General features: G+C 40.2%; 1 protein-coding gene and 1 pseudogene across 3 annotated transcripts in view; both read left to right on the forward strand.

The window, feature by feature from the left end:
- The window catches only part of RBPMS (RNA binding protein with multiple splicing), a 205,852-nt gene that overhangs the window by 92,358 nt on the left and 97,014 nt on the right, over positions 1 to 16,480 (forward strand). For all 3 annotated transcript variants that reach the window (XM_006834492.1, XM_006834493.1, XM_006834491.1), the window contains exons 2-4: positions 5,322 to 5,399; positions 9,100 to 9,138; positions 10,577 to 10,639. In XM_006834492.1, coding sequence (XP_006834555.1) covers positions 5,322 to 5,399; positions 9,100 to 9,138; positions 10,577 to 10,639 — 180 coding nt within the window. The remainder of the gene's footprint in view (positions 1 to 5,321; positions 5,400 to 9,099; positions 9,139 to 10,576; positions 10,640 to 16,480) is intronic.
- Positions 14,546 to 15,829, forward strand: LOC102813967 (annotated as a pseudogene).

Consider the following 16,480-nt stretch of genomic DNA (forward strand, 5'->3'; position numbering starts at 1 on the left):
CATCATTGATGGACTCGAGGGTGGCAGCGGTGGTGAGGTTGGCCCAGGATCGAACATTGTTTCGTTCTGCTGTGCATGGAGTCGCTATGAGTCGGTTTCGACTCGATGGCACCTGACAACAACAACAACGTTTGTTTTACTTTAAATACTTCTCTCTGGCTGTGTAGTGGTTATGAATTGGGCTGCTAATTTGAGGGTCAGCAGTTCAAAACTACCAGTTGTTCCACAGGAGAAAGATGAGGCGTTCTGCTCCCGTAAAGATTACAGGGTCACTATGGGTCAGAATCGACTCTAAGACACTTAACAACAACAACAACATACCTGAATTGAGTTTTGGGTGGTGTTGTCATGTGTGTTAATTTCAGGTTGTTGTCTACTGTTGTTGGTTCTTAAGTCCAAACAACACCCTTTAGCTTTTTTTTTTGGTAAAGTTAGTATCATCATTAAAAATTACTTAGTCTTATAGGTTCTGTTTTTTAGGTAACTTTGTGTTTAACGAACTGCTTTCAGCATTCTTTCCTTGTCTTTGACTTTGGAAAGTTTGATTTTGATATATTTGGTGATTTTCTTTTGTAAACTATCCTGTTGTTGTTGTTATGTACCGTGGAGTCGGTTCCGACTCATAGCGAGTCCCTGTACAGGGTTTCCGAGGCTGTAAATCTTTACGGGAGCAGAAAGCCTCATCTCTCTCCCACGGAACAACTGGTAGTTTTGAACTGCTGACCCTGAGGTTAGCAGCCCGATTCGTAACCACTATGCTACCAGAGCTCCTTGTAATCTATCCTGTTTGGTGTTTATTCAGCTTCTTGTATTATCTTCTCATCTATCATGATGTTAAGGAAATTTTCTTCCAACAACTCTCTGACAGTGTTCTGTGTTGTTTTTCATTGTCTCTTTTTGTTCTGGAATTCTAGTCACCCACGAGTTGTTCATGGTGTCCACATAACTCTTAAGCTTCCTTTGGATTTTTTCCATTATTTTTTCTGGTTGTTCTAGCTTACTAGTATTGAAAGCTCTCTAATTTGAACTTCAGTCTTCTCCTTTACCCTTTCAATGTATTGTCCATTCCTGAAATCTTTTGAGTTAATCATTTGGATTGCTAATTGCAGGTTTTGTATTATTTAAAATTTGCATTTATTTTGTCTGTTTTTGTAGTGTTTTCTTCAATTCTTCTACACCTTTCTGTCAGTCTTTTGAATGCACCTAAGTATTCTTTTGAATTATTTTTCAATTAGTTCTGTTACCTCTTCCTCAGAAAGATTGCCTGTCTGTGTATCATGGTCATTTGTTAGAGCCATTCTGTCTAGTTTCTTTGTGTTAGTTAAAATTGTCTCTTGTCTCCGAGGCATTGTGGTGTTGTCTTATTTGTATTTAGTTGATTGCATGTGGGTATATACATAGGTTCTCACCAAGTGTCTCCAGGGTGTAGTTAGAGAATTCAAGCTTGCCCACCATTCTCGTTTATCATTCATGTACCTCAGTTTATGGTGGGTTTAGCTGCTGGCTAGTGTTTGTCAGGTAAGTTGTTATTTGCTCTTATCCAGTTGGGCTATATGGGAGAGTTGATGTCTTCTGTAGGGTGAGAAAGAGAAGAAACCCTCTCTCACACACAAGAAACACAAACAAACAGCCAACAATGAAAAGAGAAAAAAAGAAATCAGGCAACAACCACGAAAAAATAGAGCATCCTAACTATAAAGACAAAAGAGGCACAGGAAAATGGAGTTTATAGAAGAGAAAAATAGGAGTATTAAAGGAAGGAATCTTTAAAAACTTAGAAAAACCAGGGAGAGGGAAGATGAAAAGTGAAAGAGTAGTAAAAAAAGATCAAAGGAGGGGAAAAGAAGGGGGTTGAGAAACAGAAAAGGAAAAACAAAAGCAGAGCTAGAAAGGATAAATTTCAAGAGAATGGAAAGAGGAGGAGAAAGAATAAACAAACAAAAGCAATGAAATGACAAAAGGAAAACAGAAGGATTAAAAAAAAAACAGTGCAGCTGTCTTGGACCCTTAGAGGAGAAAATTGTCCTGGGCTCCTGCAATCCAAGGAGCTCATGAGGTGAGTGTGGGAGGGATGTGACAGCAGACTTCCTGGCCCTGGATGTAGTTCCTATCTGCCTGGGTTGGGTTGTCTAAGTTCCAATAACTCTGTTATCTATGTTAAATCTGGAAGTAGTTAACGGAGGCCTTGGTGGAGCTGTTTTCAGTGTCTGTTAAGACCACAGTTGGCAGGGTGAATGGTTAGATGTTGGTTTCCTAGGTCTGTGGGTTCTATAGGTCTGTCTTGAATGAATTATGAGTTGCACCTAGCAGGTATACCTGTGTTGTAGAAGAACCGAACAAGAGTTGAATAACCCAGTCAGTGAAGTAAATGCAGGAGAACTCAGTCAGTGAACTAGAACCCAGTCAGTAAATTCTGCCCTGTTGAGTAGTTGCACAGTAGCATTTAGGATACTATTTAGATTTGTTTGAATTGTTACCAGTATTTTTACATTTATTGAAACTATTTTAATGATTAGTACCCGTAAGTTAAAAGCAGGAGAAAGCAAGAGTTGTGTTTGTTTTGCATGAGAGAACCTCAGTTCCATATTCATTCCATCGTATATCATTACATTGCCATGGTTCCAATCCCCTCCATGCATCATCTTCTGACCAAATGGCATATCCTAGAAGCCTGTGCTCTACCCTACCCCCTACCCTCTCAGTCTTCATCCCACAGTTCCTCTCCCTCTCTGGATCCAAAGTCCCCAGCTGCTTCATCCCTCCTTGTCATCATCTCTGTCTCCATCTCAGGCATCCCTGGTTCTCTGGGTGGGGTCCCGTTCTTGGCTCTTATCCTTTGGTGGTCCCAGAGACCTCTGCTCCTAGACTGGAGAAATAATCGCTCTCTTCCTTGCTACAAAACATCTACACTTGCATTTCCAACACTCACAATCCGTCTTGATAACCATTATTCACTACAGTATCGCATGTAACCCATCTGTATTTCATTTCATCAGCTTCTCCTAGACAAATTGGATAGTACTCACTGGTGATTCGGTCTTCCTCCATGCCCACTAGCTCTAGGTTCCCTCTTAAAAGCTTGTAAGCCAGTTACTTCTTGCCTTTGTAGTCCCTCCCTCCCCATTTGGGTATCCAATGTCCAAGTTGCCCCTCTCTGTCTACTCTGTGTGTGGAGGGGGTGGGAATGTTTCTTGCTGTAAGGATTTGTTGCCTCTTTTGTGTCACTGCATTCATATACATAGGTTAAGTTCATCAGCTTGGATCAGCTTAGTCTTCTTTCCCCCCGCCTCCCCTTCTTTCTTCTCCTGGTTGAGCTCTGATCATCCAGTCATCCAGTCCCGGTCACGTGGGTGTCATCTGCAAGTGTGGGTGTTCTTGTGCACAAGCCCTCTCTTCCCATCAGCCGGCAGCTTCGTTCTCCACTTGAGTCCTCCGTGGCCACGTCACTGACTCTGGGCCCAGGAGTCCTCCTCGGGTCTCCTCGCACTGCTTGCCAACCAGGTCCACAGAAGCCCACTGAATATTGTAAGGCTTAGCTTGCCGCATCATTGCTGCTTTTACCCCATTTCTCCCCAACGGTGATGCGTGTGTTTACCAATCCGAGCGTGCATTTCTACCAAGTCTCAGTTTTGGGAGGTATTTGTTTGTTTTTTAAAGAAAGCTTTTATTGTGAATTGAGTGATAGTTTATGTGGGAGAACATCCAGTTTGCACTCATCATACTGTATTTCGTTTCATTGCAATGATTACAATTCTCTCAGTGCATCATCATTCAACAGTATTGGCTTCTATTCCCTCTGGTTTATATAATATTTAAATAACCTATGGGCACATTCTACAAGTCTGTCTCTTGGCCATCAGCACACAGCCTTTCACTTTCCATGAATCTAGAGTTTTCAGGTACTTATATCTGCCTCATCACTGGTGTCACAGCTTCTATAGTTAGGTCCCACATTCTGCTCATGCTCTTCTCCCCTGGTGGTCCTAGGGTCCTCAGTTCCTGGAATGTTAGATTAACTACTTCTACCTTTCAAGGAGCTCCGGTAGCATAGTAGTTACGAATTGGGCTGCAAACCACAAGGTCAGCAGTTCAAAACTACCAGTTGTTCTGCGGGAGAAAGATGAGGCTTTCTGCTCCCGTAAAGATTTACAGCCTCAGAAACCCTGTACAGGGTCGCTATTAGTCAGAACCGACTCCACAGCACATAACAACAACAACAACCTTTATGTTGTGTGGTGCTGTGGGTTAATGTGCCACACTGCTAAGCCATTTGAACTACAAGGTTGGTGGTTCAAGCTCACCAGTTGCTCCTTGGAGACACTATACAGGGTCGCTGTGGGTCAGAACCAACTCGATGATGGCACTTGAGAACAACAACCTTTATGTTACAAAACCTCTACCTTTACAGTTGTGACAGTTGCAATTAGTCATGATAACAGTACTCACTATTGAAGCATAAGAATCGCATCCTATCTCCTTTCATTAGACCCATCTAGACAAGATGTAAACTGTTCAGTGGGAATTCTACCTTCCCGCACACATTCTGAAAGAGTTGCCTCCCTTTTTATTTTTGCAGTATGTTATATGGTAATATGATTAGGGCAAAGGAGTGACAGGTTTATAACTCTTTTTTTTTTTTTTTTTTTTCTCTCTGAAGCGTATATCTTAATTATATGGAACCCTCTAAATATTTTCAAAACCTGGCATTGGCTGTTTATAAAAGGAAGTTAGTATGCAAATTTGATTGTCATTGGTAGTTGCTTGTCGAGGTGCCCTCCATGTATAACAGAACACACAGTGCTCAGCCCTCTCATCACCAGTAAGATTGAGCCTATTGTTGTGTCTTATGTGTAGTGCCCTTTAACCTTGGAGATTCATTGTCTGGCATTACAATCCTCAGGGTATTTTCATTGGTTACTTTTTGTAGTAGATTGGCCAGTCTTTGTTCCTAGCCTCTTAAATTTTGCTGAACCCTGCCCAGCATGGATGACTTTGCTGGTATTCGAAATATTTGTGGCATAGTTGTAGCATCATAGCAGTATGCAAGGTTGAAGGTGTGATCATACTAGTACATACAACTCACATACTGGTGGTGGGAATTTAAATTTGATAGTGGTAATTCACTCTGAATGATCTTTTTAGAAATACTGAACAGTTGGTTTAATGGTACCTTGATATTAGAATGTTTGTAGTCATGGATACAGCTTGTTTTGGGTAAGAGTTATGGAATATATGGAGAAATGTGTTTTTTGAGATTTTAGGTAAGCATTGTTCTCTGGATTGTCCACACTCTTGACCATTTCTCAACTTTATTTTTCCAGGTCCGAACCCTATTTGTCAGTGGTCTCCCTCTAGATATCAAACCACGGGAGCTCTACCTGCTTTTCAGACCGTTTAAGGTACTTTTGCCTGTTTTTCAGAAATTGTAAAATGTCTATGTACTGTGTGCTTCGTGGGGTTTTTTGGAGAAAGATATGAAAGGTTTGAGAAGTGATGCTTTTAAAAGATTAACGAGAAAGAAAATTGTAACAGCTCAACTCTAATGTAGATATAATGTCAGTTAGGGGAGACTGAAACTTTCTTTTGTCCTCCAGTGACTAATGTGGACATAAAATTGACCCCAACTGTCTATTTTAAACTCAGATCACCCTATTTATCTTACTGCATTTGTGGGTGTGATTCTGAGTACAGATCACCAATAATATAAAAATTACTTAACAATTTATTTATGTGATTGGACTTGAAAAAAAGTCATGGATGAATTAAATTGAATGACAATGGAATTTTTCCGTAAACTTTCTGAAGCCCTCTTGTTAGATTAATTGCATAAATCAATCCTTTATTGGTTGAAATAATTCTGTTAGTTCTATTGTTTGAAGACATTATAGCTGAAATAGACTTTAATCAACTGGGCCAAGAATCCAGCCATCATTATTTTTACTATGGGAAAACATGTCCCTACATTTCAAACAAAGTAGAAAGGACATTTTAAGACAAATGTCTTGGTTTGAGTTGAGGGGAATTTTTCCTGATGCTTAGTGAAATACTGACTCAACTGCTTGTCTGTGGTAACTATGGAAATGAAATATTTTTCAATATACTTAATGTGGATGAGATTGAAAACTTAAGAGGAAACTGGCATAAAGCTGAAATAACTATTCTTTCAAGGAGCAGCTTTGAAGATTAGCCTTCGGAAAATAGGGTTAAGTACACTGGAAAGAGCAGAATGTGAACTCAGGGCATGTATATATAGCAGGGCTGAGCTGTTCTATGTAGGTATGTCAGCAGCACTGTCTGCTAGTTATAATGTTCGTTCACTTAGGATTAGTTACGGGCTCATCTTAGACGTCCTGGTTGAAACTGGATCCCAGCCAGAGGCAGGTTACGGGACAGGAAGTAGTTCCTTAGGAATAAGAAGTAGGATGTGAAAACTGAAAACACCTGGGTAGGAAAAGCCAGTTACAACTGACAAAGATAAAATAGAGTCTAGCTTTAAGCCAAGAAGGTACCATGTAGTAATGAACATAACTCCACTCAGACAGCCCAACCCCTGAATGTAGCAGTAATGAGTTCTGAAGCCCTCACAGAGGACAGCAGAGGGGTTAAACCTCAGATTAGCTGAGAGAAAGTGGAAAACAACAAGTATTGTGGAGACAATGTCAACTTTATAGAATGTCCTGCGTTTCTTCTACAGGGTAGCAGTTTCGGCTGTCTTGTCATTTTGTAGAGTGATGACTTTTTATAAACGAATTGATCTTCCTTAAAAGAAAAAATACTACTGTGTGTTTTGTTGTGCTGTAGGGTAAGCAATGGACTATTAAGCAAGGTCGGTGATTTAAACCCACCAGCAGCTCCCTGGAATTTATCCACGAATGTTTTTGGGTTTGTTTTTTTTTAAATTTCTTATGTGGCACTGTAGGATAAATACTGAACTGCTAACCAAAAGATCAGTAGTAGTTCAGACCCACCAGCCACTCAACTCAATGGTACACAACAACAGTGTTTGTACTTACAGGAAAAATAGATCCACAAACAAACTCTTTGTATATATTATCTCATTTAATTCTCAAGGAGCTCTGGTAGCGTAGTGGTTTTGAGTCGGACTGCTAACCTCAAGGTCAGCAGTTCGAAATTACCAGCTGTTCCACGGGAGAAAGATGAGGCTTTCTGCTCCAGTAAAGATTTACAGCCTTGGAAACCCTGTACAGGGTCGCTATGAGTCTAAAACGATTTTAAACTAGGAGTCCTGGTATGGCACTGTAGGATAAGCACTGGATTGCAAGGACGGTTTGAACCGCCAAGTCAGCAGTTCCAAATCACCTGTTGCCCCTCAGAAACTCTATATGGGGTCGCTAAATGAAACTGTCAATGTTCTCCCATTTCAAGAAGGTAGCATATGATCAAGAGCCAATGGTCCTGAGCAAAGAGGTCCAAAGTACATTGAAGGAATTGGCAAAGAACAAGGCACCTGGAATTGATGGAATGAAAATTGAAGTCTTTCAAGAAAGTGAGGCGGCATAGGAGGCACTCACTTATCTATGCCAAGAAATTTGGAAGACAGCTGTCTGGCCAACTGATTGAAGGAGATCCATATTTGTGCCCATTCCAGAGAGAGGTGACCCAATCAAATGTAGAAATAATCTGACAATCTCTCTGATATCCCATGCGAGTAAAGTTTTACTAAGGTAATACAGAAATGGCTGCAACCATACATTGACAGACAATTTCCAGATATTAAAGCCGGATTCAGAAGAGGATTTGGAACAAAGAATATCATTGCTAATGTGAGATGGGTCTCAACTGAAAGTAGAGAATACCAGAAAGATGTTTACCTGTGCTTTATTGACTACACAAAGGCTTTCAATTGTGTGGATCATAACAAGCTATGGACATTGATAGTATGAGTATTCCAAAACATTTATGCTTATAAGGAACCTGTACATAGACCAAGAGGTAGTTATTTGAACAGAACATGGAAACATTTAATGGTTTAAAATTAGGAAAGGTGTCCGACAGGACTGTATTTTTGACCATACTTATTCAAACTGTATGCTGAGCAAATAATCCAAGAAGGTGGGCTGTATGAAGAAAAACGTATCATCAGGATTGGAGGAAGACTTATTAACAACTTGCAATGTGCAGATGATACAACCTTGCTTGCTGAAAGTGACGAGGACTTAAAATACTTACTGATGACGATCAAAGAGCACAAACAGCCTTTGGTATGGATTGCATCTCACTGTAAAGAAAACAAAAGTCCTCACCACCACTGGACCAATTAACAACATTCTTATCAACGGAGAGAAGATTGAAGTTGTCAAAGAATTCATTTTTCTTAGATCAATCATCAACACTTAAGGAAGCAGTCAAGAAATCAAGCGACATATTTCATTAGGCAAATCTGTTGCACAAGACCTTTTAAAAGTGTTGAAGAGCGAAGTTGTTAGTTTGAGGACTAAGGTGCACCTGACCCAAGCCATGATATTTTCAATAACCTGATATACATGTGGAAGTAGGACAGTGAATAAGGAAGATTGTACAAGAATTGATGCATTTGAGTTATGGTGTTGGAGGAGATTATTGAAAGAACCATGGACTGCCAAAAGAACAAAACCATCTGTATTGGAAGAAATACAGCCAGAGTTCTCCTTGGAAGCCAGGATGGCCAGACTTTGTCTCTCATATCTGGTCTAAAAATCACATGCTCTGACCTCATCCTTATTAAATCAATCCCACCTTTTTCCTAGTTCTCCATCGTCCTTATTATCTGTTGGAGCTAGTCATAATTTCACTATCATAGCATAACTTCATGAACAAATATAAAGAAGAAAAACATCAATGCATGAATTTTAAGGCTTTGTTCTTTTAGGCTCTTAAGATAAAAATCTAGGCATCTATGTCTGTCTGTCTTTCTACCTATCTATCTTTTTATCTATTTGTGTTTGCTTTCCGGTTTACATAAGAGACATTTGTGAGGAGATTAAATAGATGTTCATTAAGCGACTCACTTTTACCTGGGTAAGATGCTGCTGGTGTTTTTGTTGTTTTTCTTCCTCTCTAGTAACTTGTTGGCTAAACTTGGTTCTTCTTTATTTTCAGGGCTATGAGGGTTCTCTTATAAAGCTCACATCTAAGCAGGTAAGAACCAGACTTGTGTATAAATTATCACTTCTATATTGACTTTGGATCAACCTTGCCCAGGAATGTAACCAAGCCCCATTATTCTCTTGTATTGCCATTAGAATTTTATTTTTGTTGTTGACTTAAAAGTAAGAGTTAAATGGTTGGGAATTAGCACAGCTAAGTGATTACTGACTCATTATATCCAACTAGAATGTTTGGAAGTGCTCTTAGGAAATGGAAACACAATGCACACCCCTCTACACATACACAACAAGATTGAAAGATCATGCTTATATTGGGTTTTATATTAAAAGGAAATGATGGATTAATTATCACTCACATTCACTTTTTATTGCCTTTTTTTCCTGTTTCTGTGAAGTTACAAACGCAAACTTTTAACAATCTATACGAGTATTGTTGTTTTTAAATGCCATCGAGTCGATTCCAACCCAAAGCGACCCTGTATAGGGTTTCCAAGGAGCAGCTGGTGAGCTTGATGAAAAATCATGCTGTCTTTAAAACTCCTAATACGAGGGGCCTTCAAATAGTTAGTGGAAAAATTCCATTGTCTTTTCATTCCAATTTTCACTGAACTTTTTAAACCCCCTCATATGTATGGGCAGAGTACAAAGTCTACCAGAGTGGAGCTTAGAAGGTTTGGGACTGAGGTGATAATCAGTTCCTGTAAACTTGTTGAAGATATTTAGATACATGCTTTTTTGTGTGTTTTTTTAAAATCTGAACACTTGACATTCTTGCCTCATTTTTTATCTCTCAATAAGGAAATTTTCTAGTTCATCAGAAATATTGAAAGCAACCTCATGGACAAGCAAAAAAATTAAGTTCCAAAGGTATCTTTATCTGAAATCAAGTGGTGCTAAATACCTAATGAAACACCAATTGTTGTTTTTTTTTGTGTTTTGTTTTTTTTTTGAGGCATCCCTTGATATTTGAGATGGAAATATTTTTGTAAGTTCCGTCTATTTATGAAAGTAACAAGGCTTTATATTACTGTATCATTATATTTCTTGCACCTAAACAGTGTACCAAAAGGTGTAAAAGATGAAGATGCTCTGCCATACAGTGAATTTGATTTAGGAAAGTAGATCCTCTCTGACCCCAGTTTTCCTCTGTTCCCTTGTTTACTTCTACTCACCTTCCAACCCCTTCTAGGTGTTTTTTAGTGTTTATTTGTTTTTTTTATGACTCTCTAAATCCCTACATCTGCCCTTGAAGAATCACCCTCACGACCTCATGACTCCTTTTGATTCATGTCAAAAATTTGACTAAGGCACTGAGTCATGATTTTTCTGGCTGACATTCTTATTTTGACCCATTGGTTGTGGGCATTTCTCTATCTTTATGCTTTGATTTATCAATACCTTTGACCCAGAGAATTATACGTCCTATTGATTTTTTTTGTTCTAAACATTTTCTTTTTTTATTTCTTCAGCCCGTAGGTTTTGTCAGTTTTGACAGTCGCTCAGAAGCAGAAGCTGCAAAGAATGCTTTGAATGTAAGTGCTAGAATGATGTAATCCTTGGGGTTTTCTTTATGAGGTGGTTGGAAGTAATGGGATCTCTTTGGACAGGAAATCAAATGGAAGGAATATGAATGCTCTAACCAAACAGGGAGGGATTCATCAATTTCATTATTCTCCTAAAGAGTTCTTTCCTAGAATTGTGATCAAATGTGCAAAGCATTAAGTTGCTTTTCCCTGGCTTTTCCTGAAATGCTCAAAATATCTGATGATGTGGGGCCCATAACATCCTATGGTGGTATGTGTTCTTCAGAGGAGATGACAAATTAGCGGTATTATTATTATATCCTAAATGACAAAGCCAGGAATAGATCATATTCTTCAGTTCCCTTTTCTCATGAAGTTTCTCTTTTAGTTGTGTGACTTTTTTTTTTTTTTTTCACCTTTCTTATTCATTAAAATTTCCACATAAGATTTTCCCAAAAGACATTTTGCATTGTAATATAATAAACTTAGAGACAACCTGTGTTAGATTTCTGGGCATCCTGCTGTTATGTTTTGAGGCTTTCATTTGTGGTCTTAATATAATTTCTATTTGTTTCATTGGAAAACCAAGCAAGTAAAGGGAATATACTCAGAGAAGTTGCAATGAAGCTGAAATTAGTTCCAGGAATAGAAAGACTGATTCTTAGGTGAAAAAGGCTATGGAAAACCCTCCTGGCATCATTAAGTGTTGATGAAAGTGGTGAGGGTGTTTTCTGAGGCAAGTAGCCACTTAATTGGTTGTAACATGACATTGTGTAGACTTTGGGGGAATTTGTGGCTGTTGTGCCATGTGGCACTTGCATGTGCTCCTGCCAGCTGCTCTCTGAGCACCTGGAAGGCAGGTCATGCTTAACAGAGCTGTCAGAGAGGTCTCATATTCAGTTGACTTAGAGTTCCAAAAGGAATACAGACTTTGTTTGTAAGTGGCTGTTTATTTGTCATAATGGTTATTACTATGACATACTCTTGAAAGTATTTTTGACTTCAAGTGGGACGGGAAAAAATGTACACAATCTCAGAACTGTTTTACTTTTTTTTGTTACTGACTTCTCCGGAAAAACTTATAGGAGCATCTTAGGATTCCAGGTGATTCAAAGTGCTCACGTTTTTTCTGGGTTTGAATAAATGACCTCTAGTCAGAAAACCCCTGCCTACTCACCCTGTTTCTTTCCCACAGAACAAAATGCAAACCAATTATTTTTTGAGCACCAGTGATCCATGCTGAGCACACTGTGTAATTGAATGTTTTCACATAGAAATTGTTTTATGATTTTTGCATTAAAGTCATTAGAGTTCTCAGTATAACCAAGTTTTGATGTTTATAAAAATGCCATTTCTATTCAGGCAGTATTTTCTTTTATTCTAGCCAGGTGGGCATCTATCTAAATGCAGAAATATTCTGGTGCCTTCAAAGTTTTGCTAAATGGAAGTTCCACCATATGCTTTTTTTAAAAAATTGTTTTTATTAAGGAAGTATAGCAGTTGAAACTTGTGCACAGGACAAGGCCTCATTGCCTTATATTATCTTACATGTGCATAAAGATGCCACTGCCGCACTCTGAAGAACAGTAGACAGTAGACTCTTTAGGGACCTCTCATCTGAAGGAGACAACAGTCCTGGCTAGTTTGATTTCTTGTCCCTCATAACTGAAGTTTAATTCATTTTGCTTATTTTAAATGATGGTAACCATAAACTGCTTCCTTTCAGAGTTAAGCTGTCTATAACCAGAGTACCAAAAACACAATTAGACTTTTTCTTGGGGCCTGGGAGTCAGCATTACAATTAGTAGGTATTGAAGCATACTACAACATGGCTAAAGCATGTTAGAGTGATAAAAGTTTGGAAGTATGTTTGCCCATATGTCATCTGATGAGTATCATTGCTTTGTAGTCTTTGAATCTAGTTTTGGATTCTGTTCCTTGCTCTTAGAATACCCTTTTTTCCACTGGCTGTGAACCTTCTTTTAGCAGCATCCTACCCCCAATCATTAATGCTGTTCATGTATTAATAACTTGGGAAGACCCAAAGCAAAACATGTCTGCTTCTGTTTACGTGGGCTTGATAGGATTGTGTTAGGAGCCCCAGAGGCAACGCTACTAAAGAACTTTGAAAAGTTTAGCAGTTTAAACCCACCAGCCTCTCTATGGAAGAAAGATGTGGCAGTTGGCTTCCATAGATGTACAACATTGGAAGCCCTCTGGAGCAGTTCTGTCCTGCTCTGTATAGGGTCACTATGAGTTAACTGGATAACAGTGAGTTTAGTTTGAGATAGAAATACTACTATGTACATTAGATATATTTTCCTAATTTTATGTTTAGAGAAACAGACCTAGGGAATATGGATGTGTCATTCAGCAGGTATAGGTAAGAGGGAGGCACAAGTAGAAGTAAATGTCCTCTAGCTCAGTTCTGTACACTTTACATAATATGATGCTGTTTGGACTGGTGGTTGCATTTTTCTCAGTTGTTGTTGTTAAATGCTGCTGAGTCGCTTTAGATTCATCTTGACCCTAATAGGATTTCCAAGAAGCAGCTGGTGGCTTTCAACCTCAAACCCTGCAGTTAGCAATCAGGACTCCAAGTGGCAGTGTTTAATTCACATTGTCCAGTACAAGCAGCCATGATAAAGTCTGGTGTGACCAACAACTGGGATGCTTCTGTCTGCAGTGGAATTGGACATTCAGTGTATGTTCATGATGCTGACTTTTATTTTCTTATGAACCAACATACTACACTCTTTTCTGGATCATCTTTTCTAATTGAGTTAAAAACATAATAGTTAAGTTGTTGTTGTTGTTAAGTGCTGTCCAGTCAGTTCTGACTCATAAGGATCCTGTTTAGAGTTTCCAAGGAGCTGCTGATGGATTTTAACTGCCGACCTTGGGGTTAGCAGTCTAGTGTTTATCTTACAACACCAAATGGGAACTTCATAATGGTTATGCTGTTGTGAAGTGCTTGAAATCATTTCTGACTCTTAGAGACCCTGTATAAGGTTTCCGAGGAGTAGCTGCTAAGCTAGAACCGCTGACCTTGCGGTTCAAACCAACCTTGCAGTCCAGCGCATTAACACGCAGCGCCACACATGGACTACATAATGGTTATGTTGTTGTTGTTAGGTGCCATTGAGTCGGTACCAACCCATAGCGACCTTATGCACAGCAGAACGAAACACTGCCCGATCCTGGGCCAACCTCACTATTGTTGCCACGCTTGAGTCCATTGATACTGCCACTTCATCTCGTTGGGTGGGTCTTCCTCTTTTTCTCTGTTCCTCCACCTTACCAAACATGATATCCTTCTCCAGTGACTGGTCCCTCCTGACAGTATGTCCAAAGTATGAGAGATGAAGTTTGGCCATCTTGGCCTCCGAGGAGCATTCTGGCTGCACTTCTTCCAAAACAGATCTATTGGCTCTTTTGGCAGCCCATGGCACTTTCAATATTCTCCTCCAACACCATAACTCAAATGCATCAATTCTATGGTCTTCCTTATTCACTGTCCAGCTTTCATATGCGTATGAGGTTACTGAAAATGCCATGGCTTGGGTCAGGCTCACCTTAGCCTTCAAGCTGACATCTTTGCTCTTCAACACTATGATAGTGGGTATAAGTCAGAACTGACTTATTTAACAAGAAAAAAAAAAGCATATGCATATGAATGCTGTACACTGAATAAGGAAGACTTAATTATGGTGTTGACAAATAATATTGATTGTACCTTGGACTATGAGAAGAACCAACAAACCTGTCTTGGAAATAGTCTCGCAAGAATGCTCCTTAGAAAAGAGAATGATGGGCCAGTGCGTTACTTACCTCGACTCTTAGCTTGTCGAGAACGGTAACCGGGACCCAGTGTCTGCTCTTGCATCCTCTTCCACCTCCTAACCCGATGCCAGCATGCGTGAGTGCATCTCCATCCATGTTGGCCAGGCTGGTGTCCAGATTGGCAATGCCCCCTGGGAGCTCTAATGTCTGGAACATGGCATCCAGCCCAATGGTCAGATGCCAAGTGACAAGAGCATTGCAGGAGGCGACAACTCCTTTGATACCTTCTTCAGTGAAACAGGCGCTGACAAGTATGTGCCCAGAGCAGTGTTTGTAGACCTGGAACCCACAGTCATTGATGAAGTTCGAACAGGCACCTACCGCCAGTTCTTCCACCCTGATCAGCTAATCACTGGCAAGGAAGATGCTGCCAATAACAATGCCCATGGGCACTACACCATCAGCGAGGAGACCATTGACTTGGTTCTGGATCGGATTAGAAAGCTGGTTGACCAATGCACAGGACTTCGGGGCTTCTTGGTTTTCCACAGCTTTGGTGGGAGAACCGGTTCTGGGTTAACATCCCTGCTGATGGAATGCATCTCTTGATTATGGCATGAACTCCAAACTAGAGTTTGCCATTTACCCAGCTCCCCAGGTTTCCACAGCTGTAGGCAAGCCCTACAACTCCATCCTCACCATCCACACCACCCTGGAGCACTCAGATTGTGTAGACAATGAGGCCATCTATGACATATGTTATAGAAACCTTGATATTGAGCGCCCAACCTACACTAAGCTTAACCACCTTATTAGCCAAATCGTGTCCTCCATCACTGCTTCCCTCAGATTTGATGGTGCCCTGAATGTTGATCTGACAGAATTCCAGACCAACCTGGTGCCCTATCCCCACATCCACTTCCTTCTGGCCACATCCGCTCCCGTCATCTCAGCTAAGAAAGCTTACCATGAGCAGCTTTCTGTAGCAGAGATGACCAGTGCTTGCTGCCTGTTGTACCATGGTGACGTGGTTCCCAAAGATGTTAATGCTGCCATTGCTACCATCAAGACCAAGTGCAGCATCCAGTTTGTGGATTGGTACCCCACTGACTTCAAGTTGATATTAATTACCAGCCTCCCACTGTGGTACCTGGTGGAGACTTGGCCAAGGTTCAACAAGCTGTGTGCATGCTGAGCAACACCACAGCCATTGCTGAGGCCTGGGTTTTCCTGGACCACAAATTTGACCTGATGTATGCCAAGCGTGCCCTTGTTCACTGGTACATGGGTGAGGGAATGGAGGAAGCAGAGTTTTCTGAGGCGCGTGAGGACATGGCTGCCCTTCAGAAGGACTATGAGGAGGTTGGTATGGATTTTGTTGAAGGAGAAGGGGAGGAAGAAGGAAAAGAATACTAATTCCTTTCAGTCCTGCAGCATGGCACACTCAACTTTAGCTTCTGTGTTACCTAACAAAGCTTTCTGGTTAGGTTGTCTTTACTGTCAGCTATGATCATGTTCTGTTTTTCCATGTGTGTATCAGATTTTTCCATCATGTCTCAAAAGTAAAAGTATTAAGAAAGGCAAAAAAAAAAAAAAAAAATGAGAGAGAATGATGACAAGACTTCATCATATGTACTTTGGCCTAATCATCAGGTGGTTACGAATCGAGCTGGGAACTTTAAGGTCAGCAGTTCAAAACTGCCAGCCACTCTGTGGGAGAAAGATGAGGCTTTCTTCTCCAATAAAGATTTACAACCTCAGAAACCCTGTACAGGGTCACTATGGGTCAGAACTGACTCAACAACACTTAACAACAACAACAACCAGTCCCCGGAGAAGAAGGATAATATCTTTTTGGGGGAGGGCCAGAGAAAAAGAGGAAGACTCTCATTGAGATGAAGTGAAAGTGACTGCCACAAGAGACTCAAACTTCACAGCAGTTGTGAGCATGACACAGGGACAGTCAAAGTTTTGTTGTGTTACACGGAGATCACCTAGAAACAATTGTTGTTTGGTTTTGTTTTAACTGTCATAGTAATTAGCTTTACCACCATCCGAGTAATAACT

Source organism: Chrysochloris asiatica, unplaced genomic scaffold (genome assembly GCF_000296735.1).
Source record: "Chrysochloris asiatica unplaced genomic scaffold, ChrAsi1.0 scaffold00011, whole genome shotgun sequence".
NCBI classification, from domain to species: domain Eukaryota; kingdom Metazoa; phylum Chordata; class Mammalia; order Afrosoricida; family Chrysochloridae; genus Chrysochloris; species Chrysochloris asiatica.